Source organism: Esox lucius, chromosome 20 (assembly GCF_011004845.1).
Source record: "Esox lucius isolate fEsoLuc1 chromosome 20, fEsoLuc1.pri, whole genome shotgun sequence".
Classification (NCBI taxonomy): Eukaryota; Metazoa; Chordata; class Actinopteri; order Esociformes; family Esocidae; genus Esox; species Esox lucius.
The window spans coordinates 27580928-27604618 of record NC_047588.1 but is presented as its reverse complement, the minus strand read 5'-3'; the positions used below and the strand labels follow the sequence as shown (position 1 = coordinate 27604618).

Genomic DNA, 23691 nt, shown 5'->3' with positions numbered 1-23691 from the left:
CATTCTGTGCCAGTTCCTTTGTTTCCTTGTGAAGCTCTGTAACTTAGATTGGTTCGGCCTCTGATGGTTTCTCATTCGGATCTATCGGCAGTTATGTTCTAAATTGTGTTTATGCTGACTGTCACTGACTATCATTGTGCTGGTGTTTCTGCTATTGGTTCCTTTAGAGCCCTACAGTCCAGCGGTCTGGGTGATGATGTTCGTCATGTGTCTGACTGTGGTCGCTGTGACTGTCTTCATCTTTGAGTTCTTCAGTCCGGTCGGCTATAACCGCAGCCTTTCGAGCGGAAAGAGTAAGTGGCCGAGTCCCATTACAAGTTACCTACGCTGGGTCCGTAGGCATCTTTTTTCCTTTATGAATTCATGGACACTGATTCCGTACTGAATGGTCCGTGTAGGTTTGGTGTCTCAGATGAGAGGTGCTGTCATAAGGATCTACTGAAACCATTCCGGAGTACCCTGTCTACAAAGCGTTTGACTGCATTTCCATTAGGAGCAGACATTTGTTTTCCTTGTTTGTGTTGTTGTTGGTGGTGCCGGTTGATTAGTCAGTCAGTCAAGTAACACTGCAGAGATATAGAGTGATATGAGAGGGCTGCTCTTTAACTCGCACCATGTGGGTATTGGTGCACGGAAACCAGTAAGTTGTCTCATATGTTGCATTGCAGCCCTATACAGTATTTTTAATATTGAAGAGGCAATGTATTATTTAGCAGTGCAGTTTGCACCCGTGTGATATTCCGTACGCTTCCCACTTTGTCGGCTACCTCCTCTCTCTCCTCAGTCAGTTTGAAATTCATCTCATTCTGTCTCTCCTTCTTCTGCATAGCTGCTGTAGTCTCCCATACGGAAAATCTATATATTTTTAACAATGCATAATGCATGTAGAATGTATGATGAATATGTGTCAAATACATTTAACTTTATTCAGAATACACTGCTCAAAGTAAATACACTGCTCATCATCAATGTCTAATACCAATTCAACAGTCAATTCAATTTCAGGGATATCAATCTGTCCAGTAAGGAAGCATAAGTGATTATCAGTGTTACCTGTTTTGGTGCAAATGAAAGTGACAACAGGTGCACTGGAGAGGCAACAGCAAGACAACCAACAAAAAGGGAATGGTTTTGCAGGTGGTGGCAACAGACATTTGCTTTCTAGTTATCCTTCCTGACTGATTCTTCTATAGTTTTGCTAGTGTCCTTGTCACTACTGGTAGCATGACGCGGTACCTGCAGCCCATTCAGGTTGCACAGGTAGTCCAGCTCCTCCAGGATGGCAAATCCATACGTGGTGTTGCAAGAAGGTTTGCTGTGTCTCCCAGTACAGTCTCAAGAGCATGGAAGAGATACCAGGAGACAGGCCATTACATGAGGAGAGTTGGATAGGGCCATAGAAGGGCATCAACCCAGCAGCAGGACCAATATCTGGAACAGGAGGAGCACTGCCAGAGCCCTACAAAATGACCTCCAGCGGGCTACTGGTGTGCATGTTTCTGACCAAACTGTCAGAAACAGCCTCCATGAGGGTGGCATGATGGCCCAGCGCCCTCTAGTGGGACCTGTGCTCGCAGCCCAGCACCGTGCAGCTCGATTGGCATTCGCCAGAGAACACCAGAATTGCCAAGTCTACCATTGGCAGTTCCTGGGTGACAAAGGCATTTATGCCATTTACTGGCACTCACGTTCCCCAGACCTGCATCCAATTGGGAACCCCTGGGACGTTATGTATCAGTGCAACCCACACCGCCAAGTAGCGCCACAGACTGTCCAGGAGCTCACTGATGCCCTGATCCAGGTGGAGGAGATCCCCCAGGACACCATCCGCCATCAGGAGCATGCCCAGACGTTGTCGGGAGTGCATACAGGCACGTGGGGGCCACACACACTACTGAGTCACATTATTAGTTGCTGTGATGAAATTCACGCAAGTTGGAACAGCCTGTGATTTCAAATGTTTACTTGGATTTTCAGTGTGAGTTTGAAACGGTTGGTGATTTTGGTTTCCATTGACCATCGTTACATAATTTTGTTCTCAACGAATTACACAATGTACAGTGAAGATTTTGATCTTTAATATACAGCTCCGGAAAACATTAAGAGACCACTGCACCTTTTTCTTTCCTTTCCAAAAAAGTTGAAACGGTTTTGAGTGAAGAACCGAAGCTTTCAATTTGCAGTGGTTTCATAATTTTAACCCTTCTGTTCCTCACTCGAAACCTTCCCTTTCTACTTTTTTGGAAGGAAAGAAAAAGGTGCAGTGGTCTCTTCATTTTATCCGGAGCTGTATTTTGTTCATCGAGACCCAATGTGTGATTTAAGTGTTCCCTTAATTTTTTGGAGCAGTGTACTTTTCAGGAATGAAAATGTATTTGACCTTTTATTCTGAAATGTATGTCAAAATGTATAAATAGATTTCAATTTTGTCCAAATGTATTTCAAAACAATTAATGTTCACAGTCCAAAATGACGTTCATGTAAGACTTGTTATATTTAATCACTTCACAGAAGACCTAAAAATTATTATACCTTTATTTCAACAAGGAACACAAACTGAGGCCAATATCTCTTTTACAGCTTAACACAGGTGGCCTCAGGTCCCTTAGAGGCCTCAGGTTTTAGTGGATATTGGGCCTGGCAATGACTCTGGGGTCCCTTCGGTGTAACCCATCGACTGGGTCTTTGCAGAAATCAATATTATATAGTCAATTTTCTTACAAATGCAGCGCACTCCTCTTCACACAGTGAATATACAAACAACACTTTCAAAATGTTCATCATTAGTGATGTATTGATGACATCACTTACAGGTGTGGAAATAGGCTACATGTATTTATAGTCATACATTTAAAAAATGGATTTAATCTTGCAGTCACCAACATATTGTAACGCAGGGGTTCTTAAACGTTTTTGCGCGAACCCCAAAACTAAAGGTTTCAAATATTGCGACCCTCCACACGCCACATTGAGACGTGCTGTGTATTTGTAGTGGAATTGTGGAAAATGTTGCATCATATAAGTAGGTTGATCGAAACGGAATCAGTACATCCATCGCTGCTTTGGTTTGGATAGTCATGGGTTTTCTTCTGCAACTGAAATCCAGAATTCAGCAAGTGTCGTTGTGGCAAACATTTCCTTTAAGGTCCGATCACTGGACAGCTCCATCAGCGCGTCCTCCAGGTCGGATGACAGGTGATCCCCAATTGCCGTGAACCGGTTGTCGTATCCAGTCATAACGCCGTGGAGTTGTCTCATTTTGGAAGTAATTCATAAAGTGATCCAGAACGCCTCGGAGATGTGAAGTGATAATTTCTGTCATGTTATTGAGATCCAGTTCATATTCCTCCTCAAATTCTTCGAGCTCGGGAAACTACAACATTGCCGCCTTTACTGTAGCTTAGCACAGCCAATCTCTACAGCTTTTATGTGAATGCATCGATTTTATCAGACAACGACAATAGGCTTATATATGAGTAAAGTACATTAAGTTGGTCGAATATACACAATGTTTACAAAGCATTTGGGATCTGTCAAGTGGTCCTGCGAGTTGGGACCCATAATCAGTCAGGGAAATGGGCATCACGGAGCTCATGGTGGCTGAGAACTTTCACCCGCTAAAGCCATTTGATCTCAGTCCAGCACGGCTTCATGTTCCGAGATCATCTCTTGGTTGAGGGTGGCGAACAGCCTGATGTTCCTGGGACGTGATTTAATGGAGTTTACTATTTGAATAGCACATAGCTCGGCCTCCTTTCTGCGGAACAAAAAACGTTGATTTATCGACATGAAAAGGATCCTTGGTTGGCAAATGTCTTCATTTTCACTGGCTTCAAACTATCGTGTGCAAAAACCTCTGAGCAAACAACTTATTTGGGGATGATGCACATCGTTAATAAGAAAGCAAGTAAATCCTAACTATGACTTCATCTTAATATTTTTGACATTTGAATGGCTTGTCATGCTGGAGGGCCGTACCCTTGCGTTTCTCATTCCCCGTAGGCTTATTTTCATTGGAAGTTGATTGCTTTTCTGAAGGAATGATTCATTCATTAGAGACTTGTCATGGAATGTGTTCTCGTTAGTAGAGCTACCGATAAGCCGCCGATCCATGTTATAGGTTGTTTATTTACTAGCTAACTAAAAGCGTGCACACTGCAATACGTGTTTAACTGTGGCTCGGTTGATATGGCTACTGTTAACCAGCACATCAGATTCAACCAACCAGTTTTCTTTCTATGACGAAGACGTAAATTACAAAATATTAATATTTTACATATTTAGCCTATCCTTATATACAGGCTAGCTGTTTTTAGGTTTATTAAAAATAGCAATTTTTAATTAAAATGTATTTATTCTAGAATACCTTGCGACCCCCAAAATCATCTGGTGACCCATGGGGGGTCGCGACCCCCACTTTAAGAACCACTGCATGTTGTTGCAACCTTTTGGAAAAAAAATTGAAATGTATGAAACGTTGGTTTTCCATATGGGTTGTTATATGGCTGTGAAAGTTAACGCGTCAACTCGTGCGATTTTAAAGACGCTTAACGCCTTTCATTTTTTTGTCACCATTAACGCATTTTTCTTGTTTGAGACTCATCATCCATAGTAAGTTCTTAACTTGGGCAGGAGCTGTCACTTATTGATTTGCAACAATGTATGGGTAACTTTATTGACACTTGTGTTGGAGTCGTCCGGAGCGCTTCACATTAATTTTTTTCAGTACATCAATGTCATGAATCGTGTTTACTTGCCACTTGTCTTTGAATCTTGCCGAACAGCCTGTTAGTACTCGTACGTTTGAAAACAATCTGCGCTGTTCCAAGTTGTTGGAAATTGGAATATCTACGAGAAAAAAACCGTATCTCCCCTCTCACGCTTTTGCTTATGTGCGCGCGAATCTACCATGCTTTTAGCATGGTAAGTAATGCGTATTTTGTGTTGTTGCTTAGCATAAGCATTGATTTCGTCGCCAGTCGCATTTCCACTGAAATGTATTATAATAGCGGAATGAACAACTTCCCTGCTGTGCATAAATAAAATGCAGATCTCTCCTGTTTAATGTTTGTGGATAAACATCTCTAGCTATAAACACCCCCTTATTCCGTTGCCTATTTAAGTAACCTGGTTGCACTGGGGAATAATTTAATAAACATGTACGTATTTGATTGTGGCCAAACATTTACCCGAAAAGCTAATTGTTTCCATGTCCTCACTGCTTTTTTAATCAGAAAAGTATATATATATTTTTTTTACAAATTTGAACACATTCTGAAATTGTGATTAATCGCGATTAACTACAGACGTTTTTTCAATTAATAACGATAAATTATTTTTATCTTTTGACAGCACTAGTTGTTACATTTTTGAACTATGCCTTTCTCTGTAAATTGTCTTTATCCCTCTTGTCCCTCATGCCTCTGTCATTTAAAGGAAATTCAGTGACATGATGTGGGCAGGTGTATGAAATGAGGTGTCTATTGTCTCAGTGCTGAAAGAGAAGGTGGTGAATGATTATTAAAGATGTAGTCTGAATTTCTTTTTTTAAGTTCTATTGAGAGAACACATTTTTGAGTGGCCTACTGATAAGTCATTGATATGACTACTGATAGTTCTTTAGAGAGGACTGCAGAGCGGAAATATTGAGATTACACATGAAAGATATCAGAGGACTACTGAGGACTGTTGGTAGGATATTGAGAGGACTATTGAAAGGTTCTTGAGTGGCCTATGAGTTGACCACTCGGAGGACTACAGAGTAATTATTCAGAAGTCTATTGAGAGAACTACAGAAAGGTTATTCAGAGGTCTGTGGGATGACTACTGATATGACTACTGAAGATTACCGAAAGGACTGCTCAGGACTACTTCTACCCCACACCTGCTCCACCTTTCTTCCCCGTTTACCCCCTCTGCCCCCCCCCTCCTATGTCTCTGATGAATTCCCTCTCTCCTTCTCTCCCTCTCTCCAACCAGAGGCAGGAGGCTCTACGTTCACCATAGGGAAGTCTGTGTGGCTGCTGTGGGCCATTGTGTTCAATAACTCGGTCCCAGTGGAGAACCCAAGAGGAACAACCAGTAAGATCATGGTTCTGATCTGGGCGTTCTTCGCTGTCATCTTCCTGGCCTCCTACACTGCCAACCTGGCTGCCTTCATGATCCAGGAGGAGTACATAGACACTGTCTCTGGACTGTCAGACAAAAAGGTACACTGAAAGATGACAATGCAGAGGTTTCCATCTGGATATACCAAAGCTTCAAAATATGCTCAGGTTGACATCACTTTCACTTGCAAGCACCTTTCCCCCCTGGTGCTTTCTGATGTATCAATGTTTTGGTTGAAAATGATGTCACGGTATGTTTAAATGGTTGTTGAGTTTCACAGTCAATATTGTGTTGTAGTGATAGTGCTCAGTTCAATGGTGATTCTATATAGCTAGTGATATACTTAAAAAAAAAAATACACCAAGAAAACGCAAATACTACTATTTTAGTGGTTGGGCAGCTACAGTTCTCAGACTTTTGAAAAGACAACAGCTTTTATTGCAGCTCTTCCTCATAATATATGGGGCGCTTCAGACCACCTAAGTCTATTTTTTTTAACCTCTCTCAGTTCCAGCACCCAACTGAGCAGTACCCCCCGCTGAAGTTTGGAACAGTGCCCAATGGGAGCACAGAGAAGAACATCCGCAGTAACTATCTTGACATGCACAAGTACATGATCAAATACAACCAGAAAGGAGTGGAGGATGCCATCAACAACCTCAAGACTGGGTCTGTCTCCCTGTCCCCTCTGGGATGTGTCTCTCAATCTTTCCACTAAACCTCACTCATACTAAGAAGGTCTCCTGTCTGGTCTCTCTCCCCCCCTCACCCCCCCATCTCTACCTTTCTTCCTCTGTCTGTCCTCTGCGTTTGTCTGTACCGTAACTTTTAAACACTTATCCTCTACCTCCCCTCGGCATTCCCTTTCCTCCTGGTCTCTGGTTAAATCTGTATCATGCGTCTGGTGTGTTGGATAATCCCCACGGTTTACTGTCAGCCCCTGTCATCATCTCCCCCCGATTGGCTCGCCACCCCTTTATAGTGCACTGCTAATGGACTCGGACTGAGAGGCTCTGTCTTCTTCTCTCTGCCCTCTTTCTTTCATTCTCTCGCTCCAACTCAGCCTCTGTTTCTCTCTCTGTCATTTCTCCTTTCCTTTCTTTCATATACACCTCTCTCTCTCTCTCTCTCTCTCTCTCTCTCTCTCTCTGGTTGTTCCCTCCCCTGAGTGTTTTCTCGGTGTGAATGTGCTTAAACTTTATAATCCTCATCACTCTCTCTCTCCCCCATGTGTATTTTACCCCTGAAGTGTGTAAATCTTCTCTCCCTCTCCCTTTTCCTCCTGTCTCTTTCCTAACATTACTATATAAATCCTCTCCACCTTCCATCCACTCTCTCTTCACTTGTTCCTGTCTACCCTCTCAACTCTTGGCTTTCTCTTTCTCTAGTCCATCCTTCACTTAAGTTAATTATTTAACTCCGCAACTTTCTTTACAGGAAGTTGGATGCCTTTATCTACGATGCAGCCGTGTTGAACTACATGGCCAGGAAAGACGAGGGCTGTAAGGTGATGATCAGACACCTTTTACTTAATTTATTCTATTTATGTCTTTATTTACTCCTCTATTGTCTCATATTGTCAGCTAGATAGCGGACTGCTGTCACTTTGTGAACAACTGAATTTGTGAGAGTAGCAATACAAAATGTGATGTATTGCTTAATTGCCTGGCTGATTGGTTGAGTGAGCGAGCGAGTGAGCGAGTATGTACTTGGTTGATTGATTGATTGATGTTTGCTTGTCAAAGGTGATGACCATAGGCTCTGGGAAGGTATTTGCCACCACAGGCTACGGTATCGCCCTGCACAAGAACTCCCGCTGGAAACGCCCACTCGACCTGGCCCTGCTGCAGCTGGTGGGAGACGGTGAGGACAGGGGAGGGGGGGGAGAAGGAAGAAGGGAGGACAAGGAGTTAGGGACTGAGGGGTGGGAGGGGAAATTAGAAATGTGAGGAGAAAAGGGGAGATGGAGGTTAAAGGGTACGGGGTAACGCAATGCGCTCCCTACACCAGCCCCTTGGCCATAACTATTTGATGTTGCAGCTCTGTAAGGTATGGATGGGTATAAGCAGTGGAGTGGTAGAGCTTCCACCCTATTGCTTACACCTTACAGATCTGCAAATATTGGAGGGTTCGGGCCAAGGGGGAGGAGGAGGGCGTGAATGGGGACTGGCTCAGGTTATATGGTGAGGGTGCGGTTTGGGGAGATAGTGATGGCTTGGGTCATTAGTTTGGTCATGATGGGAAAGCCAGGGTGAGGAGATGAACAGGGGATGGGGCTTGATAAATGACACATGTTCTGCTCTGGCTTTCAGGCCTTAGAAGAATCACTTGATTCTTGAGTCTCTTTTAATATCCCTTCAGCTTCTGTTTTCTCTTTCTCTCTTTCTCACTCTCTCACTCTATCCCTCTTGTCCATCAGTTGAAAGGAAATATTTAGTTTGTGCGTGCCAGTGGTGCTTGGAGGGGTCATGGAAACTTGTGTTCCGGCAGTTTCAGGTCAGAATCCGAGGGGTCCAATTGTCTTTCAGACATTTATTTACTGTTCAAGTGGTTACTGATGGTGCGCTGTGATTTGTTGAGAAAACTACAACGTTTCTCATTGACTGAACATGTGGACTTGTTTGCCCCCATTGGTAGAAATGAGCCATTCAGAGATCATGAGTGTGGAGAGAACACAATGGCCCATGGAAATAGATTGACGAGGCGGGGCTTAAATCCTCTATCTATGGCGATTTGACTGGTGCGCTCATGGTACACCTGCAATGGTCGAATGGTATTGTGATTAAATCATTGTATCTCTATCATTGTATCAATCATGGTAATTTACAATGTTTAGTCAAAGTATGTGTATAGAAGGTTTATGCTAAGTAATTGGCTTGTGAACTCATTTGTTTTAATGTTGGTTAAGTTGATTAAACCAATCACAGCACAGATTAATGGCTACACCTAAGGCTTGTACTTCCTGGTTTTACTTCCTGCAGTGCTCCTATGGGTACATTTTCAATGGCTGTCAGTCCACCCATTATGGCTTTATTGATTTGAATGGGGGCGCATATTGTACTTGTTCTTATTACTATGGGACAGCCTACAAGAATTTAAGAGTTATTTTCATTGCAGCTTGCTAAATTAGCCAGTCACACATTACGGGTTGGTAGCTATCTACTGTAGGTGCGAAGAGAAATACAACACTAAACATTTCCTCCTAGCCAGCTATTTAATCACTTCAGCTAGGGTTGTTATGGATAAATCCCAATAGATTTGTTTTTGCATGTGTTAGCTGCCTCTTTCCACCTACTCTAAAGTTTCCAATATAAAAGGATTTGTTTGCATAAAGTAGCTGCCTGTTCTCTGAGCTAGCGCATCGTAACTACTAAGAGAGATGCTAGCTGTTTAGCTAACATAAACTAGTAACACATTTCCCAAACATCTGGGATTGGTAGTACAGGATATTATTCTGCGGTAATCAAGTTACAACAATGGCAATGATCAGGCCGGATATGTAGGATAATATATGTAAATCTGTGGATTTAGGCCAGCTGCTCGGGCCAGTGTTTAGTGCATATACCTCTTAAATAGATTTGCTGTTTGCTATGGTATTGTGGATGGGGAAGGTGAATAGACGGAAATGCCACAACAGAAATTGTAACCCTAACCTCAGCACTGTTATGTCTAGCATTAACCCTGACCTAAACCCTAATCATAAATGTAATTCCAATCATACCTTTTTGTAAATAAAGAAGTTTTAGTAGAATTCATAACGTTATACACTTAGAGATATTCGTAGCATATTATGCATTGTAATGCATTCTAATGTACCCTAACATATCATATCATACGAATATGCCGCTGAAATATAAATATATATATATATATATACACTCACCTACAGGATTATTAGGAACACCATACTAATACAGTGTTTGACCCCCTTTCGCCTTCAGAACTGCCTTAATTCTACGTGGCATTGATTCAACAAGGTGCTGAAAGGATTCTTTAGAAATGTTGGCCCATATTGATAGGATGGCATCTTGCAGTTGATGGAGATTTGTGGGATGCACATCCAGGGCACGAAGCTCCCAAAGATGCTCTATTGGGTTGAGATCTGGTGACTGTGGGGGCCATTTCAGTACAGTGAACTCATTGTCATGTTCAAGAAACCAATTTGAAATGATTCGAGGATGGGTGGATGGGTACATGGTGGTCATAAAGGGATGGACATGGTCAGAAACAATGCTCAGGTAGGCCGTGGCATTTAAACGATGCCCAATTGGCACTAAGGGGCCTAAAGTGTGCCAAGAAAACATCCCCCACACCATTACACCGCCACCAGCAGCCTGCACAGTGGTAACAAAGCATGATGGATCCATGTTCTCATTCTGTTTACACCAAATTCTGACTCTACCATCTGAATGTCTCAACAGAAATCGAGACTCATCAGACCAGGCAATATTCTTCCAGTCTTCAACTGTCCAATTTTGGTGAGCTTGTGCAAATTGTAGCCTCTTTTTCCTATTTGTAGTGGAGATGAGTGGTACCCGGTGGGGTCTTCTGCTGTTGTAGCCCATCCGCCTCAAGGTTGTGCGTGTTGTGGCTTCACAAATGCTTTGCTGCATACCTTGGTTGTAACGAGTGGTTATTTCAGTCAAAGTTGCTCTTCTATCAGCTTGAATCAGTCAGCCCATTCTCCTTTGACCTCTAGCATCAACAAGGCATTTTCGCCCACAGGACTGCCGCATACTGGATGTTTTTCCCTTTTCACACCATTCTTTGTAAACCCTAGAAATGGTTGTGCGTGAAAATCCCAGTAACTGAGCAGATTGTGAAATACTCAGACCGGCCCGTCTGGCACCAACAACCATGCCACGCTCAAAATTGCTTAAATCACCTTTCTTTCCCATTCTGACATTCAGTTTGGAGTTCAGGAGATTGTCTTGACCAGGACCACACCCCTAAATGCATTGAAGCAACTGCCATGTGATTGGTTGATTAGATAATTGCATTAATGAGAAATTGAACAGGTGTTCCTAATAATCCTTTAGGTGAGTGTATATATATACATAATGTGATGTATTCTGCGAGTCCTAGTAGCACAACTAGGTTGTCATTTCCAGTCCACAGAGGGAGAGGAAACCTAGTGGCCAGGCTGTGGAAGCCCATGAAGCGAGTAGGAATTAGGCCCAGATTCTGGCGATTTTCTTATCTAATACACATCTGATCTCAACACAGTCTAATGTTTTCTTAAAAGTAGAATAGAGTGGAACTTGTTTTATTGAAATTACTCTTGCCAGTGTTTTTTTATTTTTATTTAGAAGGGGTCCAGATGAATGGAAATATTGCACATCCACAATTCAGAGTAGGCAATAACAAAAAAGAACGCTCCAGTAACTCCCAAAAGGATCTCGCTAACCTGTGCTTGATACTCCTTTCCCAGGTTCTGCCCAGTCAGCTTCCAGCTTCTGTGCTATATTGGTTTAGTTATAAAAATCTTTGACAATGGCTTTCTACAACATTTGCTCGAGTAACTCAGCTGAATAGTTTGCTGGCTAGCTAACATGATTGACTGGCTGAAATAAACAGAACAAGGGAAATACCAAAAAAGAAATATATGCAACTGCCATCTGAAAACAAAAATATTGACTGCCGACTCACTGCTCAGAGTTGTTAAGTACTCTCAGCAGACAAGCATCGGACCATCTTACTGGTCTGTTTTCAGTTTTACAGTCATTATAGATTAGCTAAGGAATAGAGTGGCACAGGGACGGAGGAAGGAAAGGAGAGAGAGAGGAATGGCGGGACTAAAAGAAAAATAATAGGATCGATATCAACAGAATTTAAAACCCCAAGTAGGCATACATTTGAAATGTTCGTATTACAAATCCAGATGGTAGGTAACAGTCAGCCAGATAATTGAATAATTCAATCCTGACAGGGTGTTATGACACTATTTGTCCATTGTCCACTTTCATGTCAGGGATTAGAGAGAGAGATTTAGCCTGTAATAGAGAGAACGGCTGTTTTTAGCAGAGTCTATCAAAACACTAAAGCTTAATTGTCATTTTACCCAGTCTGCCTCACACATATACACAAACACACACACGCACACGCGCCCTTTGTTTTGTCTCAATCGGATGCTCCTTGTTTGGCTTTACTAGTTTTTTAATCGGCTTTGCTTGTGGCGTGGCGGACAAAGCCCTTTAGCTGCCTCTGGCACAGACTGCCTTAGCTGCTTGCTCACTGATAATACCACTTTGATGCCAAGATCTATTAAATAACATCCAGGGTAAGAGTTAAACAGACAAATCACGTGGATCCAGTCTCTGCATGGGAAACGGAGCGTTTAGATGTGTGTTGGCTTGTTTTATTTGTTGTTGTTTTTGTTTATTTGATTTGTGGGGCGACATGCCCTTGCTCTTTACTCTGTTTACCTCCAGGTGAACAATGGTTCAGTGTAGTGGTGGGCTGTAGTGACAGGGAGGTATTAGATGTGAATGGATCTGGTAATTGGAAGGTATTATATGTGGGGATTACTAAAGAAGAGGATTAATTCCTAGAGGATAGGATAGGTGATGTTTCTTACATTCACTTTTCCTTGAGGACAGCTTCTCAAAACCCACTGGGGCGTTTTGTTTGATTCCGTTATTACTCTTAATTCCGTTTATGTCCTGTCATGTTATGTCATTATGTCACGCAAAACTGCATTCACGAGACGGGATGCTGACCAGTGATGTGATGAACTGTGATAGTTGTGTCATTCCACACTACCTCAGATGAGATCCGTGGTATCTGTCTCCATTGTCTTTGGGTATTGCACAATAAGTGACAAACTAGAGACAGTATTGATCTGTCCACAACCTGCCCTTCTGCAGTACACAATGGTTTCCATTCTCCTTGTAAAGTCTGTTTGTCCTTCGCATAGTGCAGTTTAAAAGCTGTTGTAAATGACCTTATAGAAACATCAAATAGTAATTTGTGTAAGTTTTATAAAAACTGTGTGTTGTGTGATTTAAACAGTAATGTGTGTTGTTTTTACAACACCAGTATGTCGTGTCATATAAACAGTCATTTGTGTAGGTTTTATAAAAGCAGTATGTTGTGTTATATAAATAGTAATCTGTGTAGGTTTTATAAAAGCAGTATGTTGTGTTAAATAAACAGTAATTTGTGTAGGGTTTATAAAAGCAGTATGTTGTGTTATATAAATAGTAATTTGTGTAGGTTTTATGGAATATTATAGTTATATGAGTATATGCTGTGTTTTTGCAGGCAGTTACCATGTACCTACATGACTGCATCTGGCATGATGTCATGGGTGGTAATTTGAATGAACCTCCCCTGCCCCTTACTGGCCATGTTTTCCCTCCAACTACCTCGCTGGGACATGCCAGCTCCACGGTGACAGCACCAGCTTTGCCTGACCTCACCTGCCAAGTATGGCAGAGGTGTAGTGTGGATTTGACACACCTGCCAGGTTTGGCAGACTGGAGTTGGCTGGAGCTGGCTGGGGGCACACAGTCTGCCATCAAAACACAAACCGTGTACGGCTACAGTCTGCAGGAAGGAAAGAAACTTGACGGAGAGAGAGAGAGATAGGGACGAAATAATAAAAAATAGTCACTCTGAGTCGAGTGGATAGAAACCCCCATGGATAAGAAAGGGCTAAGAAAAATGTTCTCTTATGGACTCTGAAGAGGGAGATGTGTCTGTGTTTCTGTGTGTGTATATGTGTGTGTCGACCGCTATGTCTGCTTTCTACCTGTGGATGGGAGTGGGAGCGTTTTCTATTGGGTTCCTATTCTTGTGTTTCAATGTGGCCATTATCCGTATCAATTTGTCATTGCTGAAGGTTGAGGCAGAACAGAAAAGTCATTTTGAAAAAAAAAGGCACGGAATGCACGTTGGAGCAAGATATTTTGAAAAGGTAGTTTCATACCTTAACGGAGTCTGTCGTTCCAATATGCCCAAGACCATCTGTTGCTTTAGCTGTGGGCTCTGGCTAAATGGTTAATGATGTTCAACAGAAGTCACATTACTCAAATCACACAGCTGACTAAGCCGGTGTGATTTAAGCAACAGAAGCTTATCAGGTAGGGGAGAGGTAATTATAATAGCAGGGTAGAGGTCAATTTCATTTCAATTCAGACATTTCTATGAGGATTTTTTTTACCTAATCACATGAATTTCAATTCATCTTCTGCTTGTTTGATATGATAAAGCATTAGTAGTGATAGTTGTTACAACATTAAAGCAGTTAGTAGTAATGTTTGTTATAATAGAGCCGTGTTTGTAGTAATGTCATTTTTTTAATTATTTTGAAGCAGTAGTAGTAATGTTTGTTATAATAGAGCCGTGTTTGTAGTAATGTTATTACTGGTTATAGACGCTGGCTCCAGAACAGGTCGTGCATTCCCCTCCCGTAACAGTCAAAACGCATTATGCCGGAGGTTCAGGACAGACAAAAACCCTACGTAGCTACGTAATAGGAAGCCTAAAATGAAACGGTTCTGGTGGATATTAGGATTTGTTCAGGATAGACAAACACTTCGCTGGCTTCACGATTCTCTAGTCTTTTCACCTGACAGTTGTCAGTTGTTGTTAGTGATGGCCATTCGAGGCTTCATTACCGTTCTTCTAGCAGCAGGATATTATGCTTGCAGTGCTAAGTCTGATTTTCTTTTTCAAAATAAAAGCTATCATTGAACTACATAAGTTAATATAGTTAACAATCTGTATGTTATGTTTAATGTCCGTTCCAATGTTATTCTTGTCTGGTCTTTTTCACAGACTATATTGTTAACTATATTGCCTTATACATTTCACTGATGGCTTTTTTTGTGATAAAGAATATCTGCGTGCTGCCAGCATAATATCCTGGTGCTAAAATAACTCTAATGAAGCCTTGAATGGCCATCACTAGTTATGTCACCTATATTGATAGATACTGTAACTATGTCATTCACAAATGTCTAATCAGCAGTTAAAACGGCCAGTGGCAAAATAGGATTTGTTAAGGATTGACAAAAACCTCCCTGACTACAACCTTGAGTATCTACGTTATGGGAAGCCTAAAATGAAACTGTTTACTGTTATATTGCGACTATTTCTGGTGATTTACGAATTATGTCTCAGGATATGTTCAGGATAGACAAACACTTCGCTGGCTACACGATTCTCTCGTCTTTTCACTTGACGAAAAAGTCCATTATCGTCACCTATACAGTAGTTATTGTATCAATGTCATTCACGAATGGCTAATAAGCTGTTAAAACGGCCAGTGCCAAAAGCCATAAAGTTCATAGATTTGTGGTGGAGGTAAACTTAATAAGAAACCTTGCTCAGTTTAACACAATGCGTAGTGGCGTCTAGCAACATATTACTTGCTAATAAGCTTTTAAAATGGCCAGGTGGCAAAAGTCATACAGTTCATAGAGACTATTTGTGGTGGAGATTAACGTATTAAGAAACTATACTCATTTTAACACTAGTTAATGGTGTCTAACAAAATATTCATACTTGACGTGATGTTAATGAGGGAAAATTGTATAATGTCGGACAATTGTGCAGTTGGGTGGCATAGTGATAAATGACACTATCTTTCAGGCGACCTGGGATCGATTCTCCAGAGGGTAGCCACGACCATCCTATTGCGGGCTGGCTGAACTAGGCTTGCCTGGTTTCTTGTTTAAATTATGAAGCAGTAGTAGTAGCGTTCGTTATCATAAAGCTTTATTAGTAGTAATGTTTTCTAATTATGAAGCAGTAGTAGTAACGTTTGCCATAATAAAGCTTCGTTAGTAGTAATGTTTTTTTTCAGTAATGAAGCAGTAGTAGTAGTTGTTATTAAGCAGCAGTAGTAGTGGTGGTTTGTGTAAATAAATCTGTAGTAGTTGTAGTTGTTATAATTAAGCATTAGTAGTAAAGTTGGTTGTAATAATAAAGCAATATTAATAGTAGTGGTTATTATAATAAAGCAGTATTAGTACTAGCAGTGGTTGTTATATTGAAGTAGTAGTAGCTGTTGTTATAATAAACCAGTTTTAGTACTAGCAGTGGTTGTTATAATAAAGTAGTAGTAGTTGTCATAATAGAGCAGTATTAGTTATTGTTCTCAGCTAAATGTTTTTTAACCCTTCATGAATCATACTTCTGCTAGCTGTCTATCATCACTATGGTTACACAGGCAAACTACATAACAGCCAATCAGAGCTAGTGTAGTTGCTCTGTTCTTGGGTAGGCTAGTTTTAATAAATGAACAATCATTGTAAGACAGGCATGTTGTCGCCCTGTAGGTTAGCAGAATCCCTCAACCCCCTGAGCTTACCGCCATGATAGAGATTCTGACCATCCTTCCTGCACAATTAAATGATTATGATCTCCAACCTCTCCGCTTTCTCTTCTTCTGTCTCCTTCTCCCTATCTTTTATTCCCTTTCTCTTCTTCTGTCTCCTCCCTATTTTTTATTCCCTTTCACTTCTGTCTCCTTCTCCCTATCTTTTATTCTCTTTCTCTTCTTCTGTCTCCTTCTCCCTATCTTTTATTCTCTTTCTCTTCTTCTGTCTCATTCTCCCTATCTTTTATTCTCTTCTCTCTTCAGTCACATTTTCTCCTTTTTCTCTCCTCTAATCCTCTTGAAACTTAAGAGTGTTCCTGCTGTTTGTCATAATGACACAATCTCTCGCTCTCGTTTTCTGTCTCTGCCTGCCTTGTTCCCTCTCTCCCCTCATTTCCCTTGGAACAATGTAGTTGTGGACAGTGGAAGGATTCTCTTCCAAGCTCTCGTTTCTCTCTCTTTCCCACAACATAGAACTTCTTCTGCTTCACTCCCTTCTTCCCCCCTTCCTCTTTCCCTCTAGAAACACACTCTTCCTCTTTTCTTCCTCTTTCCCTCTATAAACACACTCTTCCTCTTTTCTTCCTCTTTCCCTCTATAAACACACTCTCCCTCTTTTCTTCCTCTTTCCTGCCTTTCTTTGCTGTCAGTTTTATGGGGTTTTGGTGTTTAGGTAAGGGATGCAGAGGCATTATGTACGTTGTTCACCGCTCCTCCTCTAGGCCCTCGTCTTGGTAACCCTGGGCCATCCCCCTCCTGCTCCTCTAATCGCTCAGTGCGGTTGAAGCCTGGCAAACACTGGTATTTCTTCACAGTCATTGTCACCTCGACCGCTGAGCAGAGGGCTTGATGACTTTAGTGGCAAATCAAACGCACACACATACTCATAACCTTCCTGTGATTCATAGCTACCAACGTCCCTAACCATCCACTCCTGTCCTCCTCTCTACTACTCCTCCAACCATCTCTTCCCCTACCTTTCCTTTCCTCCTTACATCTACCCTTCGCATGGGCCCTTCCCGTCCTTCCTTCGCAATGTATTTTCTCCTCCTACGTCACTCCCCCTCTCTTCCCTCTTGCTTTGTCACTCCCCTGTCCCCCGTCTCCAGATGAGATCGAGATGCTGGAGCGGCTGTGGCTGTCAGGTATCTGTCACAACGATAAGATTGAGGTAATGAGTAGTAAACTGGACATAGACAACATGGCGGGCGTCTTCTACATGCTGCTGGTGGCCATGGGGCTCAGTCTGCTGGTGTTTGCCTGGGAACACCTGGTCTACTGGAGGCTCAGACACTGCATGGCTACCAGCTCTGGAAAACTGGACTTCCTGCTGGCCATCAGTAGGGTGAGTTACTGTCCTGAAAACGGTGTGATTGTGTTTGTGTGTACTGTGTATCAGCCGGTATCTTAACCTGTGTGTGTTTGTGTGTGTGTGTGTGTGTTTCTCTCTGTCTTGAGGTCTTTTCCACAGACTTTACTGCATGGTCACTTTAACTCAGACCTTCATGGAAATAGTATATAGAGCTTGGCTGATAACCACCCAGTCACATGAAGCATATGGGATGTGATGTATCACTACCTGTCTGTCTGTCCCTATCTACCAGGGCATGTACAGTTGTTGCAGCTTTGAGGATGAAACCACACCTGGCGGGGCTAAATCTTCCACAACCCTGCCCCAACATCATCACGGTGCCATGGTAACCGTCCCACCCCCGCCGCATATGGTCAGTACGTCAGTGACCAATCCGGCCCTGACCATGACGCAGCAGCAGCAGCCCATCTACAAAACCCCTCTGCCTGGCTCCCCTCCCTCCTTAGTGCATTCTGGGACAGCACTGGGGCCCACCAACACGCCCATGCTCGGGGCACCCCTGCCGTGCTCCACATTCCTCCCCCGCACTGATCGCAGACTGGCCGTGGTGGATCGCTGGAGGCTGCCCAAGGCCGGGACCGCTACCAACCGCATGGCCGTCCGTGGGGCGATCGCAGACATAGGGCCTTTCCCCCAAAAAGTGGCTCCGACCTGGGGTACGACGGCTGGAGGACTGGGTGGTGGTGGTGGTGGTGGTGGTGGGTTGGATGGATATAAACGCTACTATGGACCCATCGACCCTGAGGGTCTGGGGCCCTGCATGGACCAGCAGGCAGGTTCCCAGACCCCCAAAACGGCCCCCAGGGGCCACCCCCAGCCCCCTCCTGCCACCGTGGCCTTCTACTCAGAAAAGGGCCCTGACCATGGGGTGGGGAAGAGGGTGGTGGGAGGTGGTGGTGCCGGGGCTCAGGGGAAGGGAGGAGTCAAACCTTTAGGGACGCCTCGGCTGCCTCCTAAGAGCCAAGCTGCGGGCGTCGCCCCGGTCCCTCTGCCCCCTAACCCCCCGCTGCCACTCCCCTCCCCCCCTCTTCCCTCATCGTTTTGGAGGAGGCGTCGACCCAAGAAGCCCAAAGAGCCAGGTGGGCCTCTGTACGAGAACATTCTGCCCCTGGGGCGGAGGAGTGGAGGAAGGGATGGTGGAGGGAGAAGGGGACGCCCCCTCTCTCCTCCTCTCTCGCTTCCTGTACCGGTCCCCGTCTCCCCAACCTACACTCCCCCTTCCCCCTCTGCTTCACTTCCCTACACCACCTCAACATCTTCCTCTTCCTCTAATACGTCGTCCACCTCCTCCTCTACCTCTTCTTCTCGCTCATCGTCTCGCTCGTCATCCACCTCCGGGACCTCTCGGAGCACACGGGAAGGTCTGGACGGTGACGAAGAGGACGAGGATGAGGAGCTGACAGAGGAGTCCAGCCTTCTCCTAGGGAGAGGGAGGGACAGAGAGCGTTCCATCATCTCCTCGCGCTCCCTCAGTCATGGACGCCAACCTCCACCCATACCACCACGAAAGCCTCGGACCCCTCGAGGGGAGAGAGAGAGGGAGAGGGGAGGGAGCCAGCTGGCCCAGCTTCAGGAGTGGTGGGCGGGCTGGGGCGAGAGAGAAAAGGATCGCAGCGGAAGAGGAGGAGGGGGGGAAGACGACGAGAGGAAACGAGAGAAAAGGAGGAGGAAAGATAAGGAAAAAAAGAAAAAGAAGAAGAACAAAAAGAGGAAAAAGAGGGAGGAACGGGAACGAGAGCGAGAGAGAGAGAGAAAACGCCGGAAGGTGAAAAAGAAGAGGAAGAAAAAAGCGCTGAAGACAAAGAAGAGGAAGAAATCGACTGGGCGTTCCGAGCCAGAAGAGGGCGACGTGGAGGCAGACAGGGAGGGCGATGGAGAAGGAGAGAGAGAAGGAGGAATACCAGACTATTCATCCTTCCCCACACAGTATCGTAGTACTTTTGGAGAGAAAGGGAGAGATTCAGCCTGGGAAGGAGAGAGGGAGCGGGGGAGGAGGGAGGGCAGAGAGGAAGAGGGGGATGAAAGAGACCAGGAGAGCAGCAGAAGTAGGGAGAGGAGGCCAAAATCTTCTCGTTCCCACTCCAGACAGGCACCTGTCGGGAGGCGTATCCCCAACCTCCACAAACTCCCTGCCTCTGTCAAGTTCTGGGTGAGTGGAGGAAACGGGGGAGGGGGGGGGGCCAACACTGAAACACCCCCCTCATCCCTCCACCCACTCCTCCCATCCTCCAAACGACAGAGGAGCGGAGGGGTTGAGAAAGCAGAGGGCGAGAAAGGAGGAGAGAGGAGGCCCTTGTTAGTGCGATACGAGAGGGGAAGGGCTCACACCAGGGAGGGCCTCTCCTTTCATGAGTGGGACTCTGAGGATGAGGAGGATGATGAGGAAGATGATGAAGAGAGGCAGAGAGACAGAACGAGGGAGCGGGTGGAGGAGAGGAAGAGAAGGGCAGGTGGGAGGGGTGCGGTGTCAGAGTCCGAGAGAGACCGGACACGAGCAGAGGACAGTTACTCTGATGATAGGTCCTCGGGGGAGTTTGGCCGGTTTGAGAGATACTGGGAGGGGAATGGGGGGGCAGGAGGAGGACCGGGGAGTGGTGGAATAGGCGGGATCGGGGGAGGCGGCTGGTTTTTCGGCACATATCCGTCCATACAGAAAGGGGGAAGCATCAACAGCAGAGATGACTCGATACTAGGGCGGGGGGAGGGTTGGGGAGGGGCAGGGGGAGATTTCTGGGGTTCTGGACCAGGAGTAGGGTGGGGGTCAGGGGGAGGGAGTGGAGGTCTAGGGTCCCAGTGGCCGCCTCCTCCTGCAAACCTCCCACCTCCCCAGAGGTACTGGTCAGTAGACAAACTCCACATGAAGGGAGAGAAGAAGTGGAAAAGGGGAGGAGGGGGTAAGGGCAAGGGACGCACAAGACTCAGAGAGCAGGAATCCGGCGGCTCTTGTTCCTGTAGCCAGTACCCCCACCCTCACGTCCACCCCACGCGCCGCTCACACAGCCATGGGAAGAGAGGGAGCACCGCCCTGTCCCACAGCCAAGAAGAGCTTCTCCCGCACTGCCACAGTTTCAGCGGGGGCTCCCGGCCCAAACCCCCTCCCAAACTAGACCAGGGCCAGGCCAAGTCAGGCAGCCAGTCCAGCCTCAGCACACAGCAGCCAGGAGGGCTAGGGGACCACCCCCCCCAGGCCTCCTCCTCGCCTCCTCAACCCCTAACCACCGGCCCTTCCTCCTCCCTACCGGTGCCCATCCCTCCTCCCCCCTCCAAATCCTCTGTCTCCCCTCCGTCTGGCTCGGGCCAGGCCCAAGCCTCTGCCAGCGCTAAACTCCAGTACCAGAGACTACGGTCAGTGCCCCAGCCCCGGCGTTTCTATTCCCCACACCTGCCACTCAAAGCCAAGAGCCTGTGTTCCCGACGTGGCTCCGCCCATTTCTCCAGCCTTGAGAGCGAGGTATGACAGGGGGAGACGAGAGAGGGAGACGCGCGAGCCGTCACCACCGCAGCCGCTGAAACCACTGATGCCATGGCAACTGTTACCGATGACACGGCAACGGGGGAGGCCACAGCAACTAAGACTGCTTTTACAGCAACTGCGAAGGACCATCAGCTAGCGACCGTTCCCGTGGGAACTGCCAGGGATTACAGCGCCACTGCTGTGTCCGCTGTGCATGAACGCGGAGCCGCCGCAAGCCGGTCCCTGGTGCAGGTCCTGGTGAGGGCCACGGTGAGGCGCCACACCAGGATAACCTACATCCGCCTGGAAGGTTCCCATGACACAGAGAGCGAGGGTGAGGGCATGGCGACCGCGGCGATGGCGGCTCCAGAACTCCTCCTCCGATCGGAACTGAGCTTTGTGATGTCATCATCGGTCCTCCTCTCCTCCCCTAGTCAAAACAATGGATGAGACAAGTCTCCAACCTGTGAGTAATGATGTCATGTTTACACACACACACACACACACACACACGCTCGTCTCCCTCCCTCCTGCTCTGACCGAGCACAACTTGTTGGTAGCTGAGAGACCAGCCGGCTCCTGTAAGTATCCAGACTCTAGCTGTCATGTTCCCGTTGGCTGAGAGACATGTCATCTTCTTTTGAATTGGATTCATAGACTGCATCCTCATGTTGGAGAGACTCCCCCTTTTCCTCTCCGCTTTTGTATGTCGGTTGATATCAAAGCAATGCAGTCGCCTCTCTCCTACGCACTGTTTGGCTTTCCGTCTCTCAATGGCTAATGAGAACAGTGATACCACTTGCCCTTTGACCTCTTTTACGTCTTTACAGCCATTCAGCGCAACTCAAGGTCACCCTCCCTCCCCCTGATGTCATGTTTACTACTACAAAGCTTTTTGCCCAGTCAGATTTAACAGGAAAAACTTTCTTCATCACCTCATTGAAGCCTGTCACCTCTACTCTGGTCCAATCAGAAGTCAGAACACAGACTGTTGTCATGCGCCTGATGAGTGTGAGGACCTCACTGTGTTCAAAACACAAAAACCTGAACTGACAATAACAATAACAACAAAAAAAAGACAACAAGATTTTTTTTCGTCTGTCTTTTCTTTTCTTTCGTACTCTGACTTTTCTCCCAATACCTTGTTTTGTATTCTATCTCCAGTGTCTATATATTGCTCTCACTGTGTTAGTATTTTAACCAGCAGGGGAGTCGGCTGGGGCTGAACTTGGACGTGGGAAGCGTTTAAAGAGCAGTGCCAAATTTCTACACCACAGCTTTTAAACCAAATTGGTTTCCAGTCATGTTTCCATAAATATGTCACGATCACATTTCACACGTAAGCAATACCTAATTTTTTGTAGGAGAAAGGATGTTGGAGATGATTGGTTGCAATATCAATAATTGGCACTAGATGGCTGCACACTATTCAAATCTGCTTGAGTCAGAACATCTCTGAACTTAGCCGATTATTGAGGAAAGAGAAGATGTAAAACTCCTGAGGTTGACGAATAAGGACAGCTTAGCGTTGTAAGGAGTGATGGCTCACTGAAACCCTCAGCAATGTATTTTAAAATATTTTTCATGGCCTCTTGCTTGGCAGACACACTCATCACTTTGAAGGAGATGCTTCTTATGAAGCACGTGTCATGAAGCACAGGTCATTGCATTAGCTGTGTGTCGTCATTCACAACACAATAGCCATTATACCCCTGTGAGGAACTATACTGTGCCCATTCCTGACTGCTGTCATAGTTTCAAGTTTCACTGCGAGATGAATGAGTCATAACAAAGTAATAACATATACAAGTGTGAGGTGAACGGTATATGAGTCTACTATATTGGCCATAGAGATATAACCATGCACTGTCATATAAAATAAAGACTGTAATAAGTAAACAATAGCAATATTACCCTGTTTATTGTGATGATAATGCACTGACAGACTTGAGTGTGTGACAACGTTGGCCTGTTGGTGTGTTCACCAGGTGGACTTTAGCCATGCTCTGCTCAGGTCCACTCATCTCTACACAGGATCTGTGAAGAACCAGTAGTGGGGGAGTCTAGGTGATGGACAGCTTAGGTCATCTGAACAGTAACTTCGCCCAGTCAAACCCAGATGAACAACCCAACAGGTGTCAAAAAGTTAAGAAACAGATTTCCATTATGATTTAGTGCCAAAATACTGTGTTGAACTGTGCCAAATACTTCACCCAGTTCCATAAATGAACCGTGCCAAATACTTCAGCCAGTACCATAAATGAATCGTGCCAAATACTTCAGCCAGTACCATGCTCCGGTGTTTAGTGTCTGTTACCTAGAAGAGCTACGTCATTGAGGGGAATTACTCTCCTTGTTGGTTCTGTATTCACCTGAGCTCTCTGTTACACACTGAGACCAGCCCACAGCCGAACTCCCCGCTCCTCGTAG

At 45.1% G+C, this 23691-nt stretch overlaps 1 protein-coding gene across 1 annotated transcript in view; it reads left to right on the top strand.

Moving 5' to 3' along the window:
- Positions 1–21264, top strand: part of LOC105019083 (glutamate receptor ionotropic, NMDA 2D) — a 46752-nt gene extending 25488 nt beyond the window's left edge. The window contains exons 9-15 of the mRNA XM_020040840.2: positions 168–293; positions 5980–6209; positions 6617–6777; positions 7546–7615; positions 7854–7971; positions 17545–17780; positions 18040–21264. Coding sequence (XP_019896399.2) covers positions 168–293; positions 5980–6209; positions 6617–6777; positions 7546–7615; positions 7854–7971; positions 17545–17780; positions 18040–21264 — 4166 coding nt within the window. The remainder of the gene's footprint in view (positions 1–167; positions 294–5979; positions 6210–6616; positions 6778–7545; positions 7616–7853; positions 7972–17544; positions 17781–18039) is intronic.
- Positions 21265–23691: the final 2427 nt, after the last annotated feature.